This window comes from Drosophila miranda (assembly GCF_003369915.1).
Source record: "Drosophila miranda strain MSH22 chromosome Y unlocalized genomic scaffold, D.miranda_PacBio2.1 Contig_Y2_pilon, whole genome shotgun sequence".
Classification (NCBI taxonomy): domain Eukaryota; kingdom Metazoa; phylum Arthropoda; class Insecta; order Diptera; family Drosophilidae; genus Drosophila; species Drosophila miranda.
In genome coordinates, this window is record NW_022881614.1 from 36028083 (window position 1) to 36049456 (window position 21374).

At 44.1% G+C, this 21374-nt stretch overlaps 1 protein-coding gene across 1 annotated transcript; it reads right to left on the minus strand.

Moving 5' to 3' along the window:
* Positions 1-7208: 7208 nt before the first annotated feature.
* LOC117193974 lies at positions 7209-10907 on the minus strand. The gene is made up of 3 exons (XM_033398622.1): positions 10884-10907; positions 7608-7814; positions 7209-7541 (listed from the first exon to the last, which is right to left on the minus strand). Exons 1-3 carry the CDS (start codon positions 10905-10907, stop codon positions 7224-7226), a joined length of 549 nt encoding a protein of 182 aa, XP_033254513.1. The 3' UTR covers positions 7209-7223.
* Between the last annotated feature and the right edge of the window lie 10467 nt (positions 10908-21374).

Genomic DNA, 21374 nt, shown 5'->3' on the forward strand with positions numbered 1-21374 from the left:
GTTCAAATGAAAGGAATTTGTTCGTGCATGGTATATTCTCCAACTTTCGTCATTTACAATTTTAAACTATAGGTTTATCCGTACTCACACATGCACATACACATACACATACACATACGCATGCAATGTATGGGCTCTAAACATTTTCAAAATATTTAACAAAATCAGTCGCTTTGCAAGAGCACTTCGATGATCTCTCCCTCCAAAAAGGAACTAAAAGTATTCGTAACAATGGCTTGATTTATCGTTCATTTTTTAGCATTTACTTTTACGCACACGCATACACATTGACACATACACCGATACAGTTACAGCTGCTACAGTTAGAGGACCCTAGGGAAATTTTGATGCTTGGCTAGATCGGCTACAGATACAGTTACAGATACAGTTACAGATAAAGATACTGATACACGTACATATAGTATAGCTATAGTATAGAGTAGAGAGTAGTAGGTGCGTGGCCTAGTCCACGTGGCAATATCGAGTAACATACGAGTACAGGCCTACGCTTAGTGGTAGTGGGTTAGATTACATAGAGCATTTGGTTGAACGAACGAGTCAGGGCCCACCAAAAACAAAGCACTTACTATGCATTCACTCCGCATTCACTCACTCACTCACTCACACACACACCCACATGCAATCACTCAATCACTCCGCCACTTAAAGTTAATGGCAACAGATCAGAGACAGAGCCAGAGCCAGAGCCACAGCTAGGGCTTGTCCTACGCCTCGGCCTGTGGCGGGGGTGGCGGTGTTGCTGTTGAACACGGGAAAGTGGATCTGCTCGGGTCGGTTGAGCTCCATTCCTCGTCGTCGTCGATGGCATTGGACATCGTGCGGTGGCGCTTGGTGATGTTCACATTGAAGACGGCCTCGGCCACGCCACCCGGCGACGAGACAATGAAGTAGAAGGTGCGGGGCACCCGCTCGTGCATGCTGACGTAGGTGAGGCGCGCCTCCTTGCAGTAGGGCGTGGGCAGATCCTGCGGCAGAGGAGAGAGCGGGTTAGTTCCGTCGGGGCACTCTCTCGCGGAGAGACTCGGACTCTACTCATTTTGAGTATCGGGTATACAAAATAATGATATCGCTTAACTCAACTTTACACATGGCACACATACAGCTCTCTAGGCATATGGGCATATATATATTCATATATATATTCATATTCATATTAATATTCATGTTTTATCCAATTACACTTTGCTGGAATTTTTGGAACTCTGCAAAGTTCTGGCTTAAATTGGCGTTAGGTTCTTTTAAGTATTTCTTTTGTCTTTACATTGATCTTTTACATAAATCTTTCGTATCTTTCGTAGTGATCAGACGTGTTTTTGTTTTGCGCTCCGCATTTTTTCCTTTTGTTTTGAATAAACAGCCGGTGTTTTCCTAACTAAATTCTAAATTTACTTCCTAACCAGACAACAACCTGGAAACCTATTCTATTACGCGAGTGCATGCCTTTTGATTTGTGTTAAAACATTATTTAACTTTTTATTTTTCGGCGTCGGCTTGTGCTTGTGCTTGTGTTTGTGTTGTTGCAGTGAGTGAGTACGCATTACATTGCATTGCAGTCCGCTCTCGTCTGGTAGCTTTTGTTGTTTTATCACTCTCTCGCTATCACCTCAACTTCAATAACTGTTCTTTCTCTCTCACTCTTTAAACTTTCTGAGCAATAGCGCTCTCTGCTTAGTAGCTCTCGCTATAACCGCTCTCCACTCTGCTCTCTTTTTTTTACCAATTCCGCTTTGAGCGTTGTCTGGCACATTGGTCTGATACCAATTTGTTTTGCAAAGAATAGTATATATATAAATAAATAATAAAATAAAATGGAATACGCTGTGGTCTGTGCCAAAAAAAGCTGTAAGAAGCAGATCACCCACGATCAGCCGAATGTCCCCTGCTGGCTCTGCGACAGCGTAGTGCACGCAAAATGCGCTGGATTTTCTGGCCTCGTGAGTGATGCTATAGCCAAACGTAATGGCTTGCATTACAGTTGCGAGGCATGCCGTGCGGTGGAGAAAGACATGGTGGCTTTCATGAGGCAGACGCGGAGTGGCTTTAAGGAGCTGACCGTTGGTTTTAAAAACCAATACGATCGGCTCCTAGCCATGGAGGCTCAGTTTAGCGGTTTAAAACTGCTGAATGAGTCTCCGAGGCGCAAAAAGGTCACTCCGCGGGATCTGCAATTGCCAACCGTCACTCAGCCGTGCGCCGCCGAAAAACTGACTCCGACCACTCCAAGTGTGCAGCAGTTGATCTCGTTTGCCACTCCAAGGGCAACGACAGCTGCTGGCGATGCAGATTCGGTAGCCGAATTCATCGCCTCGGAGAATGTGCAGCCAAGTACGTCTGCAGCGTCCGTGTCCGTGGTGTCCGCAAGTTCGCTAGTTGTCCCGTCTATACCGATCCCACCAGTAAATAGACGTTCCGGACCTCCGGATATTGCCACCACAGGTACTAGGCCTGTGGTGACTAAACCACTGGTGGGAGTCCCACCAACACGACAAGTTTTTGTTTCACGGCTGGCCCCTGACCTCACATCTAATGATGTAATTGCTTTTATTCAAAGCAAAATAAAAGCCGTGGGTTTAAAGGTGGAGAAATTTAACTTCTCTTATGCCAGGGAGATAGCCTCGTTTAAGATAAGCATCTCCCCAACTCAATTTGACACCATTTGCTCCGCCAAATTTTGGCCGGAGCATTTGGTGGTGAAGGAGTTTAAGGCTAAGAAGAAGAATAGGCCCCCCATATCCCTTCCAAACCTTTCCAGTGTGCCACCCTCAACCTCAACCTCAACTTCCTCTTCCTCAACTTCCCGTCTTGCTTCCACCTTTCCAAAAAACTAACTTCTCTTTTAGTAACCTATCAGAATGTAAGAGGCTTGCGTAGTAAGCTCAGCATTCTTTTCCGGGATAGTGTTGCATTTGCTTCCCACGTTATTGTGTTTACTGAAACCTGGTTAAAGCCGGACATTCTTAGTTCCGAGGTTTTGGCAGGTCGGTACACAACTTTTAGAAAGGACCGTTCGTCTCGACGGGCAGGGGGTTCTAATTGCAGTGGACTCTTACTTCACGTCGGAACACTTCACAGTCCAAGTTCAACAGGAACTGGAATTCCTGTGTGTAAAACTGATTCTTCCCGCTTTCGCTATATTCATTACTTGCTCGTATATCCCACCTTCTTCGGATATTTCAATTTATGAGCAGCACTTGTCCGCTTTAACCGCTGTTTCTTCCTCGCTATCTGATAAAGATCGTATGATAGTTCTTGGTGACTTCAACTTGCCAGGAACTGTTTGGTCTTCGGTAAACGAGTCTAGTATCCTAGTGCCCATGTCACGACATGACTTTGTTGACGGCTTGCTTGACCTATCCCTGTCTCAAGTCAACCATGTGAATAATTCCTTGGGTCGATTGCTTGATCTGTGCTTTGTATCGGATCCGACCATAGTGTTGTTAACCCGAGCCCTTCCGCTCACTATACCTGAAGACGCCTACCACCCTACTTTCGAGGTGTCGCTAGATATAGGACCAACTGTATTGGATCGGTCGAGTAGGCTGCCCGAACGTGTCCGCTGCTTTCGTAAAGCCGAGTTTGCGAAGCTTAATAACCTCATTAGGGATTTTGATTGGTCCGCTTTGTACTTGTGCACTGATATCATAAAAGGCACAAACATTTTTTACAATGCTCTTGGCACATTTTTCGATTCTTGTGTCCCGCTTTCTTGTCCGACTAGATCTGGAAAACCCCCTTGGTTTACCAAAGAGTTATCCAGTCTAAAAAACTTAAAATCAAGACTTTATAAAAAATTTCAAGAAGTGGGTTCTCCTACTTCTCACTCTCGCTATGTATTAGCTCGGTCAAACTTTTCAGTTCTTAATGCTCAATGCTATAAGAACTACCTATCTCGATGCAGGATACGTTTTTCTCAGGACCCTAAACAGTTTTACAGCTTCGTAAACAGTAAGCGTAGAACGTCCGCACACCCATCCTCGCTATCATTTTGTAATACGTCGGCAAATAATGATCAGGCAATTGCCGATCTTTTTGCCCAATTCTTCCAAACCACCTATTCTGAGGAAAGCTACTCTGGTCATCCGTACCCATACGGTTTACCGAGGTCGAACGGCATTTTCAGTCCCTTGTTAAATGAATGTTCCCTACTTCATGATCTTCGACTAGTTAAGCCGGTGTTTTCACCGGGTCCAGACGGGGTTCCAGGTTGTGTACTCAGGTACTGCGCCGAGGCTCTGTGTGGACCTTTGCTTAAACTATTCACCCTATCCATTGATTCTTCTTGCTTCCCCCCGATCTGGAAGGAATCGTTTATAATTCCTCTCCATAAAAAAGGTAGCAAGTCTGATGCAAAAAATTATAGAGGTATAGCAAAGCTATCCGCTATTCCTAAAATGTTTGAGAGGGTTTTAACTCCGCACTTGCAACATCTCTGCAAGTCACTTATATCTCCAACTCAGCATGGATTTATAAGGCGGCGATCAACCACCACGAACTTGTTAGAGTTTACCTCTTTCATTATTAAAGGCTTTCAAGGTAACTTACAGACGGATGTTATTTACACCGACTTTAGTAAAGCATTCGACTCTGTAAACCATTCCCTTTTAGCGCATAAACTTGACCTTTTAGGGTTTCCGCCCAACCTCCTGAGATGGATTTCTAGCTATCTTTGTTCTAGGTCTCAAAGAGTCCTCTTCAAAAACTCCCTCTCTTTCCCAGTAAAGGTTTCTTCGGGAGTACCACAAGGCAGCCATCTAGGCCCCTTACTCTTCACACTCTTTATTAATGACTTACCTTCAGTATTAACATACTCTCGAGTACTTATGTATGCGGATGATGTTAAACTCTGTGTCCAGTACAAGGACATTTCATTTCATTCTCGCTTGCAATCCGATCTCAATAACTTTCAGTCATGGTGTTGTGCAAACTTGTTACACCTTAATGCCTCGAAATGCAAAGTTATGACATTTCATCGTTCTAGCCCTTTGTTGGCTCCTTACACCCTATTTGGTGGTTCTCTTGAGAGAATTACCCTGGTGGATGATCTGGGTGTTATATTAGACCCCAAGTTAAAGTTTTCCGAACACATTTCTACCATGGTAAATAAGGCCATGAGCGTGCTTGGGTTTATAAAGAGGTGGTCAAAGGAATTTGACGACCCCTATATAACAAAGACTCTCTATACCTCGCTTGTTCGTCCGATCTTAGAATACGGCTCCTGTGTATGGTGCCCTCAGTACAAAGTACACCAGGACCGTATAGAATCAGTACAGAAAAACTTTTTACTCTTTGCTCTGCGGGGCCTTAACTGGGATGCGGGTGTAAGACTCCCATCTTACTCTAGTAGACTACTATTAGTAAACCTCCCATCCTTAGTTAACCGTAGAAAAATGCTTGGTGTGATATTTATGCACAACTTGATCAGGGGTGACATAGACAGCCCTGATCTGTTGAGCCGCATAAACTTCACGATTCCTATTAGACTGACTAGAAATTTTATACCGTTGTTCCTTCCACTTTGTAGATCGAATTATTCCTTGCATGAACCGTTTAGGGTCTTATGCTCGGATTATAATTCCCTCTACCATATTATATCCACCACTAATTCTCTTCCTCTTATTAAATTATTAATCCTTGCACACCTTTCTATTAATTAGTAACTGTAGTGGTATTTGTACTTTGATTGCATGCTTAGTTTCTTAGTAAGTTTAGTACTAATTTTCCTCGAATGTTAGTCTAATAGCTATCTTTCTTGCATGTTCGCGTTTGGTTCGGCTACGCACCGCTCGTCATGCGGCAGCGCCCCTCGGTCGGTTGGGCGGGAGGAGGGCTGCGTTTTGCCTGGGATCCGCGCGTAACAGCCTTCTGCTGGTGTCACACGGGCCACTTGACGGTGCAGTAACTGCATCGCCTCTTGAAAGATGCAGTCATTGCATGTCAACGTCCACATCTCTTATCCTATGGTTATACATATCGGTAAATATATGTATTGTAGATATATTTGTAGGCATATATAGTTTGCGCATAGAATAATGAATGCTCTGGGGGCTTAGATCGTCTATGAAATAAATTACAAAAGCCTTGGCCCCAATCCGGGCTAGAATGAGGCTCAACTGAAATATTTTACAATAGCGGATAATTGAAATGTGTCTTCCTATTTTCTCTTATAATACATCCATGTTTTGTTTCTGCGGATATCTATGGGGGCTCTATGGCTACTTGCAGAATCCGTTTTGGCTTTAAAGGCGCTCAAACGACATTCCATTCAACACTATATATTTCTTAGGCTATTCCCCTATTCGGTTGAGCAAACGCTACTTTAACATTTATGTACAACTATCGCTTATGTGGAGGGTCTCTTATTACACAAATGGTTTTTGGTTTTTGGGTTTTTGTTACAAAAAATATCCCTGGCTTAAGAAACGAAGAGGTTTTTGGTCCTTTCAAACTATTTTCGGCATCAAATGAATGGAGTATTGAGACAGACAAATTAGTGTTGGGGAATCGTAACGTGTGTGTTGCTCCTTAATTTTTTTTTTAAAATATAATAACTCGTTTTTGATCGTTCGCTTAAATTTCTTTCTCAAAGTATTTTACAGTTTCGTTGCGCTGGGGCAAACAGTTCAAATGAAAGGAATTTGTTCGTGCATGGTATATTCTCCAACTTTCGTCATTTACAATTTTAAACTATAGGTTTATCCGTACTCACACATGCACATACACATACACATACACATACACATACGCATGCAATGTATGGGCTCTAAACATTTTCAAAATATTTAACAAAATCAGTCGCTTTGCAAGAGCACTTCGATGATCTCTCCCTCCAAAAAGGAACTAAAAGTATTCGTAACAATGGCTTGATTTATCGTTCATTTTTTAGCATTTACTTTTACGCACACGCATACACATTGACACATACACCGATACAGTTACAGCTGCTACAGTTAGAGGACCCTGGGGAAATTTTGATGCTTGGCTAGATCGGCTACAGATACAGTTACAGATACAGTTACAGATAAAGATACTGATACACGTACATATAGTATAGCTATAGTATAGAGTAGAGAGTAGTAGTTGCGTGGCCTAGTCCACGTGGCAATATCGAGTAACATACGAGTACAGGCCTACGCTTAGTGGTAGTGGGTTAGATTACATAGAGCATTTGGTTGAACGAACGAGTCAGGGCCCACCACTTAAAGTTAATGGCAACAGATCAGAGACAGAGCCAGAGCCAGAGCCACAGCTAGGGCTTGTCCTACGCCTCGGCCTGTGGCGGGGGTGGCGGTGTTGCTGTTGAACACGGGAAAGTGGATCTGCTCGGGTCGGTTGAGCTCCTCCTCCTCGTCGTCGTCGATGGCATTGGACATCGTGCGGTGGCGCTTGGTGAAGTTCACATTGAAGACGGCCTCGGCCACGCCACCCGGCGACGAGACAATGAAGTAGAAGGTGCGGGGCACCCGCTCGTGCATGCTGACGTAGGTGAGGCGCGCCTCCTTGCAGTAGGGCGTGGGCAGATCCTGCGGCAGAGGAGAGAGCGGGTTAGTTCCGTCGGGGCACTCTCTCGCGGAGAGACTCGGACTCACCTTCACGGAGTAGGCCAGAACGGTGCTGCCGTACTGGTTGCCGGGCGTGAAGACGCGATCGCCGTGCAGCCAGCGGGCGGCATGGGCCGGCGGATTGGCACAGAACTCCACGTTGAGGTGCAAGGGGGAGCCCGGATAGGCGACGGGCGCGGCGTTCAGGGCCGGAGATTCACGGAGATTCGTTAAGTAAACTTCCCTAAGCCCCGGCTCCGTCGCACTTCACACATGCTAAGCCAATTCGAGCACAACTGTACCCAAACCGAGACACCCGAACCGTGCTGCCCTCCCCTCCTGCACAACTGTACTTTTATCTCAAGTTTGTTTCGGCTCGCATCAGCTGCAATTAAAGCTTTGGCGAAAAGTTTCCTGCCACCGCCATCTCCATAGCTCCATAGCTCCACAGCTCTACAGCTCTACAGCTCCACAGCTCTATAGCTCTTTAGCCATTGCCTTCGCCACTAACTAAAAGCGTATCGCCCGACAAATGTGCCACTTACTGCCGTGGCTTCCCTTCCCTGCCACCACCACCTTACCAAACGGCTGGCAGTGCTGGAAAAATGAAAATAAATAGAGAACAACATGTCGTGGTGGCCAGGGGAAAACTTTTTAAGAACGCCGAAACTTCATTAAAAAGTTTACGACAAAGCGAATTCTCGGGATCTTTTGCGGATGGGATGGGCCGTGTCTGCTGAGAGAGCGCTGGGGATTATCGTATCCGAGATGCAGTGCAGCCGCCTGACGACGTTAGCCAACACTAGCCTAGCACTGGCAATCCAATTAGTCCCATGTGCCGGCACTCTCTCTCTGTCTGTCTCTTTCTATACTCTATACTTTATCTCCGTCTTTATCTATTCTCTGTGGGTGAGAATATTTAATTAGCGAGAGGCTCGAAAATTTGCAATTTTCCTCATCATTGCCTTGAGACAAAGATGGAAATACGCATAGCGAGAGAGAGGGGGAGATAAACTTGGGCCGCAATGGCGACCCAGCCAAACAAAATGGTGAAAAGTGTTAAGTGCAAATGGGTGTTGGGTGGTGGCAGGGGTGGCAGCGGTGGCAGGGGGACAGACCCCGGCACAGACACAAACAAAACGAGGTGGAACGTTGTGAGTTGCTGCGGACACCTCAACTCTACAGTTATACCCGATACTAAGTCAGTATGGCTCTCCTCCGGCAGACGCCGCTAATCTTAAACGACACGACAAAGAGTGCGTGCGAGAGAGACAGAAAATCAGTCTGAGCGTGACGTCGGGCGCTGTGTAGCCACTGCAAATTTATTTCTTGCTTTTGGCTACAAAAATGATCCGATCTGATCCAGATTCAGCAATTGTGAGGGAAATTGTGAGATATACGTTTTATATTGAGATCTAACAGAAGTGCGGATACCAAATTTGTTTACTTTAGCCTTAATAGTCTCTGAGATTTGTGGATGCCCTAGATTTTCGTCCTTTGGGGGGGCGGAAGGGGGTGTGGCGAAATTTGGAAACGAAACGGTCAAGATCCGATATCACAGGAGTGTGGATACCAAATTTGGTTGCTCTGGCTCTTATAGGTTCTGAGATCCTTGAACTCATATTTAGCAATTGGCAAAACGAACCATGAAACCTGTGTGTTAGAGAGAGACAGAGCGAGAAAGAATGAAATTGTTTTCTTGATTCTGGCTATAATAATTATACGATCTGATTGGGATTTTACGATCTAGAACATATATCGTATCTTTAAAAATGTAGATGCCACAGATTTTCGTCCTTTGTGGGGGCGGAAGTCGGCGGGGCGAAGTTTTGAAATATTTTTGTAGCAGTGACATATCACAGAAGTCTGGATCCAAAACATCGTTGCTCTAGCTCTTATAGTCTTTGAGCACTAGGCGCTGAAGGGAACGGACAGACGGACGGACGGACGGACGGACAGACGGACAGACGAACAGACAGACAGGGCTCAATCGACTCGGCTATTGATGCTGATCCAGAATATATATACTTTATGGGGTCGGAAACGATTCCTTCTGGACGTTACACACATCCACTTTTACCACAAATATAATATAACCCAATCCTCATTTTGAGTTTCGGGTATAAAAACCAAAACGAAGAACTCGTTCGACACTCGCAAATTTATAGCCCGAAAAACCCCTTTCCGGTGGTCGACAAGGGAACGAGCGATGGGGAGTGGGGAATGGGGACCGTTGGGGCGACTAACTGTAAAATCAATTAAAGCAAGTGAGTTCTCCCCTTCTGTCCCGGCCCCCACTCGTACTGTCTGCCAAATTATGCGTTCAACGCCATTTTGTTCGGCCGTGCCAGCCCCTCCCGCCTCTCCACCGCCCAACCAGGGGAAAAAGTGTAATTTATTTGACAGCTAAAAATGATTTTTGCATGGGCCAGGCCATGGCCCGACCCAGTCCGCCGCACACCGCCCACCGCTCTCAAAGAAATTTAAATTCTATTTTCATTTGCACTCAGTGAGCCGTGTGCCAGCATTTTAGCCCAAAGCCACCTGAGCTCTGGCTCTGGCTGTGGCTGTGTGCCCCCAAGGTCAGTGCTCTGGTCATCTGGGACTAAGGACTAAGCAAATCACAGCAGACCAAAGATGAAAACGAAGGTTACAGGCTACAGACTACAGACTGGGGCCTCGAGATCATACGTACGTACTACGAGTATCTACATGAAAGGCCGCAGAGAAAAATCACAATTTCCGCGGGAAGAAGCTGGGCAGCTGTATTTCTCAACTAATTGGAGGACCCAAATGAAGGCGAAAATTCAATTACTTTCGGCCATTATTATTGCTGTTTTTCCCGAAAAAATACTGCGTCCTTGTCCGCCCTGTTGTTCCGCTCTGAATACTCGGTCTCTGGCCAGGCTCATTGTCTCCTTTCTCCTTTCGCCTTACAACAAGGGAAAGAGGGAAGAAGCTGGGCAGCTGTATTTCTCAACTAATTGGAGGACCCAAATGAAGGCGAAAATTCAATTACTTTCGGCCATTATTATTGCTGTTTTTCCCGAAAAAATACTGCGTCCTTGTCCGCCCTGTTGTTCCGCTCTGAATACTCGGTCTCTGGCCAGGCTCATTGTCTCCTTTCTCCTTTCGCCTTACTCCTTTGGCAGGAGGCAGGGCGCCGCCAAAACGTTTTCTGCTGTTACCACCGACGCCGCCTCACCTCTTGGCCAAAGCTTGCGCACAAAAGGCAGCTACGAGTACGAAAAATTAAGTTAACTTTTTTGGGCAACGGGAATTGAGTAATTTTTAGCCGTAAAACTTTATTATTTTGGAGCCCACCCCGCCCACGGTTGTTGCAACCATTGTAGAACATGCAAAGTTGTTGCTATTGCTTAAATATTTATTTTTAGCTGTTGCAGCTGTAAATGTTGCCAGCAAAACTTGCTCTTGACTGCTCAAAAGTGGCCAAAAACATGCAAATTTCATTGCGAAAGCGAAAGGAGGGCAAGGAGTTCGCCCCTCCGCCCCCTCAGGCGGCAGCCCAGCAAAGCAACATGTAATTACATTAAGACACCAACTTCAGAACTGCACAGAACACAAAACACAGAACACGGAATGGCAGAATGTCGGAATGGAGGAGGAAGGAGCACAAGGCGGCACAATGGCTCTCCTTCGAGTGTTTACCTACACTGCATCGCCGTGTAATTCAATTTGGGGCTGACCTTCTGTCGGTACAAGATCTCCATTAACGTGGCAAATAGTCCATTCACACTCCGTCATTAAAGTTGCAACGGATTCGTGCCAAGGAGTGATCGCTGGGACTCTCTCCGACTCTCACAAGTGGACGCATCCATCGGTCTACGTTTTGATGGAAGCAAAGCCCATGCAAATGCCAACACGTGGCCGGGCATTGAGCACGGAGGAGTGGAACCCCCGAGAGGAGTGCAGGAGCCCCAGACACAGCATGGGATTGCCAAGAAAGGGGGGGGGGGGGGGGGTCGGGGGAACGGGAGAGCTGGGGGTGCCCCTGCGCAAGCGCTCCAATTGAAATTACGTGCTCTGGCTGGGCAGTCAAAGAGGGATCTGGGACTGGAACTGGCACTGGCACTGGATCTGCTTCTCCTTTGGGCGGTTTTAATTGAATTTATTGTCAGCGCGGGCTGCGCTGAATTATTGATGGCCGCGATGACAGGTCGACTTCCACCCAATCCCTGCCCCACCCGAACGTTGGACGTTGACATGCAATGACTGCATCTTTCAAGAGGCGATGCAGTTACTGCACCGTCAAGTGGCCCGTGTGACACCAGCAGAAGGCTGTTACGCGCGGATCCCAGGCAAAACGCAGCCCTCCTCCCGCCCAACCGACCGAGGGGCGCTGCCGCATGACGCGCGGTGCGTAGCCGAACCAAACGCGAACATGCAAGAAAGATAGATATTAGACTAACATTCGAGGAAAATTAGCACTAAACTTACTAAGAAACTAAGCATGCAATCAAAATACAAATACCACTACAGTTACTAATTAATAGAAAGGTGTGTAAGGATTAATAATTTAATAAGAGGAAGAGAATTAGTGTTGGATATAATATGGTAGAGGGAATTATAATCCGAGCATAAGACCCTAAACGGTTCATGCAAGGAATAATTCGATCTACAAAGTGGAAGGAACAACGGTATAAAATTTCTAGTCAGTCTTATAGGAATCGTGAAGTTTATGCGGCTCAACAGATCAGGGCTGTCTATGTCACCCCTGATCAAGTTGTGCATAAATATCACACCAAGCATTTTTCTACGGTTAACTAAGGATGGGAGGTTTACTAATAATAGTCTACTAGAGTAAGATGGGAGTCTTACACCCGCATCCCAGTTAAGGCCCCGCAGAGCAAAGAGTAAACAGTTTTTCGGTACTGATTCTATACGGTCCTGGTGTACTTTGTACTGAGGGCACCATACACAGGAGCCGTATTCTAAGATCGGACGAACAAGCGAGGTATAGAGAGTCTTTGTTATATAGGGGTCGTCAAATTCCTTTGACCACCTCTTTATAAACCCAAGCACTCCCATGGCCTTATTTACCATGATAGAAATGTGTTCGAAAAACTTTAACTTGGGGTCTAACATAACACCCAGATCATCCACCAGGGTAATTCTCTCAAGAGAACCCCCAAATAGGGTGTAGGGAGCCAACAAAGGGCTAGAACGATGAAATGTCATAACTTTGCATTTCGAGGCATTAAGGTGTAACAAGTTTGCACAACACCATGACTGAAAGCTATTGAGATCGGATTGCAAGCGAGAATGAAATGAAGTGTCCTTGTACTGGACACAGAGTTTAACATCATCAGCATACATAAGTACTCGAGAGTATGTTAATACTGAAGGCAAGTCATTAAAAAAGAGTGTGAAGAGTAAGGGGCCTAGATGGCTGCCCTGTGGTACTCCCGAAGAACCCTTTACTGGTAAAGAGAGGGAGTTTTTGAAGAGGACTCTTTGAGACCTAGAACAAAGATAGCTAGAAATCCATCTCAGGAGGTTGGGCGGAAACCCTAAAAGGTCAAGTTTATGCGCTAAAAGGGAATGGTTTACAGAGTCGAATGCTTTACTAAAGTCGGTGTAAATAACATCCGTCTGTAAGTTACATTGAAAGCCTTTAATAATGAAAGAGGTAAACTCTAACAAGTTCGTGGTGGTTGATCGCCGCCTTATAAATCCATGCTGAGTTGGAGATATAAGTGACTTGCAGAGATGTTGCAAGTGCGGAGTTAAAACCTTCTCAAACAATTTGGGAATAGCGGATAACTTTGCTATACCTCATTAATTTTTTGCATCAGACTTGCTACCTTTTTTATGGAGAGGAATTATAAACGATTCCTTCCAGATTGGGGGGAAGCAAGAGGAATCAATGGACAGGGTGAATAGTTTAAGCAATGGTCCACACAGAGTCTCGGCGCAGTACCTGAGTACACAACCTGGAACCCCGTCTGGACCCGGTGAAAACACCGGCTTAACTAGTCGAAGATCATGAAGTATGGGTACGGTTGACCAGAGTAGCGTTCCTCAGAATAGGTGGTTTGGAAAAACTGGGCAAAAAGATCGGCAATTGCCTGATCATTATTTGCCGACGTATTACAAAATGATAGCGAGGATGGGTGTGCGGAAGTTCTACGCTTACTGTTTACGAAGCAGTAAAACTGTTTAGGGTCCTGAGAAAAACGTATCCTGCAACGAGATAGGTAGTTCTTATAGCATTGAGCATTAAAAACTGAAAAGTTTGACCGAGCTATTACATAACGAGAGTGAGAAGTAGGAGAGCCCACTTCTTGAAATTTTTTATAAAGTCTTGATTTTAAGTTTTTTAGACTGGATAACTCTTTGGTAAACCAAGGGGGTTTTCCAGATCTTATCGGACAAGAAAGCGGGACACAAGAATCAAAAAATGTGCCAAGAGCATTGTAAAAAATGTTTGTGCCTTTTGTTACATCAGTGCACAAGTACAAAGCGGACCAATCAAAATCCCTAATTACGTTATTAAGCTTCGCAAACTCGGCTTTACGAAAGCAGCGGACACGTTCAGGTAGTCTACTCGACCGATCCAATACAGTTGGTCCTATATCTAGCGACACCTCGAAAGTAGGGTGGTAGGCGTCTTCAGGTATAGTGAGCGGAAGGGCTCGGGTTAACAGCACTATGGTCGGATCCGATACAAAGCTTAGATCAAGCAATCGACCCAAGGAATTTTTCACATGATTGACTTGAGACAGGGACAGGTCAAGCAAGCCGTCAACAAAGTCATGTCGTGACATGGGCACTAGGATACTAGACTCGTTTACCGAAGACCAAACAGTTCCTGGCAAGTTGAAGTCACCAAGAACTATCATACGATCTTTATCAGATAGCGAGGAATTGCTGCTCATAAATTGAAATATCCGAAGAAGGTGGGATATACGAGCAAGTAATGAATATAGCGAAAGCGGGAAGAATCAGTTTTACACACAGGAATTCCAGTTCCTGTTGAACTTGGACTGTGAAGTGTTCTGACGTGAAGTAAGAGTCCACTGCAATTAGAACCCCTTCTGCACGTCGAGACGAACGGTCCTTTCTAAAAGTTGTGTACCGACCTGCCAAAACCTCGGAACTAAGAATGTCCGGCTTTGACTAGGTTTCAGTAAACACAATAACGTGGGAAGCAAATGCAACACTATACCGGAAAAGAATGCTGAGCTTACTACGCAAGCCTCTTACATTCTGATAGGTTACTAAAAGAGAAGTTAGTTTTTTGGAAAGGTGGAAGCAAGACGGGAAGTTGAGGAAGAGGAAGTTGAGGTTGAGGGGGGCACACTGGAAAGATTTGGAAGGGATATGGGGGCCTATTCTTCTTCTTAGCCTTAAACTCCTTCACCACCAAATGCTCCCGCCAAAATTTGGTGGAGCAAATGGTGTCAAATTGAGTTGGGGAGATGCTTATCTTAAACGAGGCTATCTCCCTGGCATAAGAGAAGTTAAATTTCTCCACCTTTAAACCCACGGCTTTTATTTTGCTTTGAATAAAAGCAATTACATCATTAGATGTGAGGTCAGGGGCCAGCCGTGAAACAAAAACTTGTCGTTTTGGTGGGACTCCCACCAGTGGTTTAGTCACCACAGGTCTAGTACCTGTGGTGGCAATATCCGGAGGTCCGGAACGTCTATTTACTGGTGGGGTCGGGATAGACGGGACAACTAGTGAACTTGCGGACACCACGGACACGGACGCTGCAGACGTACTTGGCTGCACATTCTCCGAGGCGATGAATTCGGCTACCGAATCTGCTTCTTGCAGGTTTTTTTGGCACAGACCACAGCGTATTCCATTTTATTATTATTATTTACAATTACCTGCAAAACAAACTGGTATCAGTCCAATGACACAATTACAATTTACAATTATTTGCAAAACAAATTGGTATCAGTCCAATGTGCCAGACAACGCTCAAAGCGGAATGGGTAAAAAAAAGGGGTGGAACCCCCTCTCGTATGTTGATCAAAAGCGAAAAGGAACATGCATATAACAAATAAGCATGCATAAAACAAGGCCAAGAAAAGCGAAACTTCATTAAAAAGTTTACGACAAAGCGAATTCTCGGGATCTTTTGCGGATGGGATGGGCCATGTGTGCTGAGAGAGCGCTGGGGATTATCGTATCCGAGATGCAGTGCAGCCGCCTGACGACGTTAGCCAACACTAGCCTAGCACTGGCAATCTAATTAGTCCCATGTGCCGGCACTCTCTCTCTGTCTGTCTCTTTCTATACTCTATACTCTATCTCCGTCTTTATCTATTCTCTGTGGGTGAGAATATTTAATTATCGAGAGGCTCGAAAATTTGCAATTTTCCTCATCATTGCCTTGAGACAAAGATGGAAATACGCATAGCGAGAGAGAGGGGGAGATAAACTTGGGCCGCAATGGCGACCCAGACAAACAAAATTGGAAAGGGGTAAGTGCAAATGAGTGTTGGGTGGTGGCAGGGGTGGCAGCGGTGGCAGGGGACAGACCCCGGCACAGACACAAACAAAACGAGGGGGAACGTTGTGAGTTGATGCGGACACCGCAACTCTACGGTTATACCCGATACTAAGTCAGTATGGCTCTCCTCCGGCAGACGCCGCTAATATTAAACGACACGACAAAGAGTGCGTGCGAGAGAGACCGAAAATCAGTCTGAGCGTGACGTCGGGCGCTGCGTAGCCACTGCAAATTGATTTGTTCCTATTGGCTATAAAAATGATCTGATCTGATTCAGATTCAGCAATCTGATAGATATAGTCATTATCTATGATTCTGCGTTTTTATTTTTCTCGAATGTCCAAAATTGTGGATGCAACAGATTTTCGTCCTTTGTGTGGGCGGAAGTTGGTGGGGCGAAATTTTGAGATACACGTTTTATAGAAAGATCTAACAGGAGTGCGGATTCCAAATTTGGTTACTCTAGCCTTAATAGTCTCTGAGATTTTTGAATATCCCCAGATTTTCGTCCTTTGCGGTGGCGGAAGGGGGTGTGGCGAAATTTTGAAACAAACTCGTCTCGGTCCGATATATTAGGAGTGTGGATACCAAATTTGGTTGCTCTAGCTTTTGTAGTCTCTGAGATCTAGGCGCTAATGTTTTACTCTAAGCAAAGCCGCCCATGCTACGTGTGTGTTAGAGAGAGACAGGGCGAGAAAAAATGAAATTGTTTTCTTGATGCTGGCTATAATAATAATACGATCCAATTCAGATTCCGCAGTCTTAAAGATATGGTCATTCTCTAAAATTCTAAGTTTTTGGTTTTCTCATATCTTTAAAATTGCGGATGCCACAGATTTTCGTTCTTTGTGGGGGCGGAAGTGGGCGGGGCGAAGTTTTGAAATATTTTTGTAGCAGTGACATATCACAGAAGTCTGGATCCAAAACATCGTTGCTCTAGCTCTTATAGTCTTTGAGCACTAGGCGCTGAAGGGGACGGACAGACGGACAGACGGACGGACGGACGGACGGACGGACGGACAGACAGAAAGGGCTCAATCGACTCGGCTATTGATGCTGATCAAGAATATATATACTTTATGGGGTCGGAAACGATTCCTTCTGGACGTTACACACATCCACTTTTACCACAAATCTAATATACCCCAATACTCATTTTGAGTATCGGGTATACAAAATAATGATATCGCTTAACTCAACTTTACACATGGCACACATACAGCTCTCTAGGCATATGGGCATATATATATTCATATATATATTCATATTCATATTAATATTCATGTTTTATCCAATTACACTTTGCTGGAATTCTTGGAACTCTGCAAAGTTCTGGCTTAAATTGGCGTTAGGTTCTTTTAAGTATTTCTTTTGTCTTTACATTGATCTCTTAGCCTATGGTTATACATATCGGTAAATATATGTATTGTAGATATATTTGTAGGCATATATGTAGTAGTTTAAGTTGCTTGATGGCAACGAGTAACATTTATTTGATAAGTATGTTGGACTTAAAATTATAACAGCTCCAAGTTTTACAAGTATGTTTGTGAATAATTATATGCGTGTACGTCTGATGCGTGGCTGAACTGACAACTGACTATCTCTCTCTCTTGCTATCGGCTCTCTCAGAGCCGATTACTGCTCTATCCCGACGACACGACGAAAACACGACCGCTTCGTGTCTCTCTCTTTCCTTCGTTTCCTACATTCGGCTGTCCTGACGGACCATTCGCCTCGGATGGGTCTAGCCAAGGTTTCATATATTCTGAAACTGTAGAGGTCTTATAGGGACCCTCAGTATCCCCAATCTTCTCGACTTCGTACCTTCCATGATTCTTTACCCTAACCACCTTATACGGCCCTAGATACTTTCCTTTTAGCTTTAATCCAGTACCATACTGAGTACGCTTGATAGCTACTAGCTCATTAACCTCATACTGTCTATCTAGTTTCCTTTTTAAGTCAAAACTCTTCTTGTTTTCCTGCTGTAACCGTGCAATGTTTTCAACTACTTCCTTTCTAATTTTTTCGCGGTCCTTGTTCAACTCTTCGATAAGTGATTCTTCCAATATTTCTTTTATTTTTGGATCCATTCCTATACGCATGTCTAGCCCAGTCAATATCTTGAAAGGTGTTACCTTGGTACTTCGCGGCTCAACACTGTTGATCATTTGCTGTACTTTTCCTAGATGCTTATACCAACTACCGGAATTACCCTGACACAATTTCGACAACATAGGCACCACTATCTTGTGCATCCTTTCGACTTGACCATTCCCACGTGGAACGCCTGTGGCAATCAATAAATGCTGTATTTTCTCTCTCTCACAATATTCACGAAACAAATTGGACATAAACGCTGCACCCCTATCCGTCACTATTCTGTTCGGATTACCAAAACTAGTCCCCTGAATTTCCAAACACTTAACGACCTCTTCAACGCCTGTACTACGTGTAAAATATAACCAAACAAAGTTAGAATATCCATCAACGACAACCAGTATATAATTGTACTGTTTTTTAGTCATTTCCATTGGTCCAACGTGATCAATGTGATACGTTTGTAACGGCCTATCACCCTTGTCTATTGGTTGCAAATAACCCTCACGTTTTCCTGTCTTTTCATTGACAATGATACACTCGACACAACTATTTATTACGCGCCATACTTTGTCTTTTAACTTCGGAATATAATACGACTTTTCAATGATATCTTGTGTCTTTTTAACTGAAAAATGTCCTTGCTTATGTGCTATTGATATAATCTCATTTTCCAACTGAGCTGGTACTACGATAAGCTCCTTATCCGGATCCTTAAACAAAATCTGATTCTGAATATAATAATCCTCATATTCCTTGTCCTCCACAATACTTTTAACGGCCTTAACCCAATTGTCGGTTAGCTGAGCTTCTTTCAAACGATGAGCTATACTTTCGGTCACCATAAAACAAGATACACGACTCAACGCGTCAACGTGCCTCATCTTCGTTCCTGAGCGATGTTCTATAACATAATTAAAATCTTGTAGGTACATGGCCCAACGTGCTACTCTCAAAGGAACGTCTTTCTTTTTGATCGTCATTGTAAATGCATTACAATCTGTGACAATTTTGAACTTTATACCCAAAACGTATACACGCCATTTCGCTAAAGCTTCGATAATTGCCAGAACCTCAAGGTCATAAGCAGGATATTTCTCTTCACATGGCTTAGTCCTACGGCTCATATATTGAACTGGATGGAATTGGCTGTCTTCCAAACTCTTTTGCAGTAACACGGCTCCATACCCCCATTTTGATGCATCAGTATGGATTTCTGTCTCCAACTTCGGGTTGTACATTTCTAAAACAGGTCTACTAATCAATGCTACCTTTAGTTGTTCAAACGCAACCTGATGTATCTCCTTAAATTCAAATTTAACATCCTTCCGCAGCAGATCTGTCAATGGTTTTGCAATAACAGCATAACCCTCAATAAACTTTCGGAAATAAGAAGTCAATCCTATGAAACGCTGCACTGTTTTTTTATCAACTGGCACTGGGAACTTTTCGACTGCCCTCGTCTTCTCATCACTTGGTCTTATCGTGTTCTTTTCTATTATATACCCCAGAAAATTAACCTTTTGTCGTAACAGCTGACACTTTCTCCAATTTATACGTAGCCCATTCATTTCCGCTATCTTCAGTACTTTTCTCAACTTTAACAAACTCTCTTCTATATCTTGACTACAAATAATAACGTCATCCATATAGACTGCTGCTTCATTATTCTTTACCAAATCTCTCAACACAGCCATTATAAATCTGGTAAACACCGCTGGAGAATTTGAAATTCCAAATGGTACATATAAAAATTCGAACTGACCATTCTGAGTCACAAAAGACGTATATTTTTGAGACTCGACTTCTACAGGCACATGGAAAAAACCATTCGTTAAATCCAACGTGGTGAAATACTTTGCACCCTGCAGTTTCTCCAACACTGTATCCATATGTGACATTGGAAAGTTATCGCGAACTATTTTCTCATTCAGCTTTCGGTAATCACAGCATAGTCTCTTGCTACCGTTCTTTTTCGGTACCAACACTACTGGTGATGCATACTCCGATGTACTTGGCTTTATAATCTTCTGAGCCAGCCACTCTTCCACTTGCTTGTCCACGATTTCCTGTTCACACAACGGTAATCGTCTCGGATGCTGGAAAACTGGTATCTCATCCACTAACACAATTTTCATTTTTATCGGCGCATCTACATTTCTCTGAGGTTGGTACTTTCCTACCATACCCCTAACTTCTCTAGCATGTGCTTCACTGAGATAACCAACATCAATTGAAAACTCCTTCTCAACTTCGTCAATACTTGACATGCAAATGCCTTTATATTCATTAAACAATTCCACGCAATTTATCCTCGCCACAAACTCTACGAACAAATCTTGTTCCTGTCTTAGAAACTTGCATGTCCACATGATCCAGAATAGTCCTTCCTAAAATGGCTTCAAAACCAATATCCTCGTCTGGAATGACATGAAATTCTACCTCCATTCCAATCTCATCGATTTTCACTGGTATCGAAAAGCTACCAAAAGTTACAACTTGACTATCTCCAATACCTGTTAAACATTTCTCCTGGCCGATCAGTTCAAGATTTCCAAATTTCAAAAATACCCTCCTGCGAATTAAACACAAATCTGCTCCAGTATCAATCAAACCTTGGAATACCAAATTCGCGTACTTAATATCCTTTAATTCCAAACCTGATGGAGTGAAAATACCTGACGGCTTATTGACGACTTTCTTATCTCGAATAATGTTCGTATTCGATCTCTTTTCTTGTCTGGTTTCGACCTTGACATTACAGCTTGCAGCACGGTGTCCTGGTTGGCCACATTTGAAACAACAAAAATCATTTTTGGGACAATCTTTCCTCAAATGCGATTTGTCTCCACACTTAAAACATTTCCTAAAATTCTCTGTCATCGACCCTTTCACCGAACTCTCACTTTTATTACTCAGCGGCCAATTCTTACTCATCGGCTTGGATCCGCCTCTAGCTTTCTGGTAAACATCGATCTGAAATTTAAGCTCCTTTAAGTTTCTAGCTTGGTACAGCATTGCCTTACTTGCCCTAGCGTCTGGTATACCATCCACAAAATATTCGATTAAACTCTCATCATCTAGTTTAATTGGCTTGGCTATCTCCATTAACGCATACAAAAACTCATGCAACGACTCTCCTTTTTTCTGCTGGCGCTTTTGCAACATTCTATGTACTTCTACGGACGACAGTTTAACACTAAACTCATCCAACAGAGCTGCC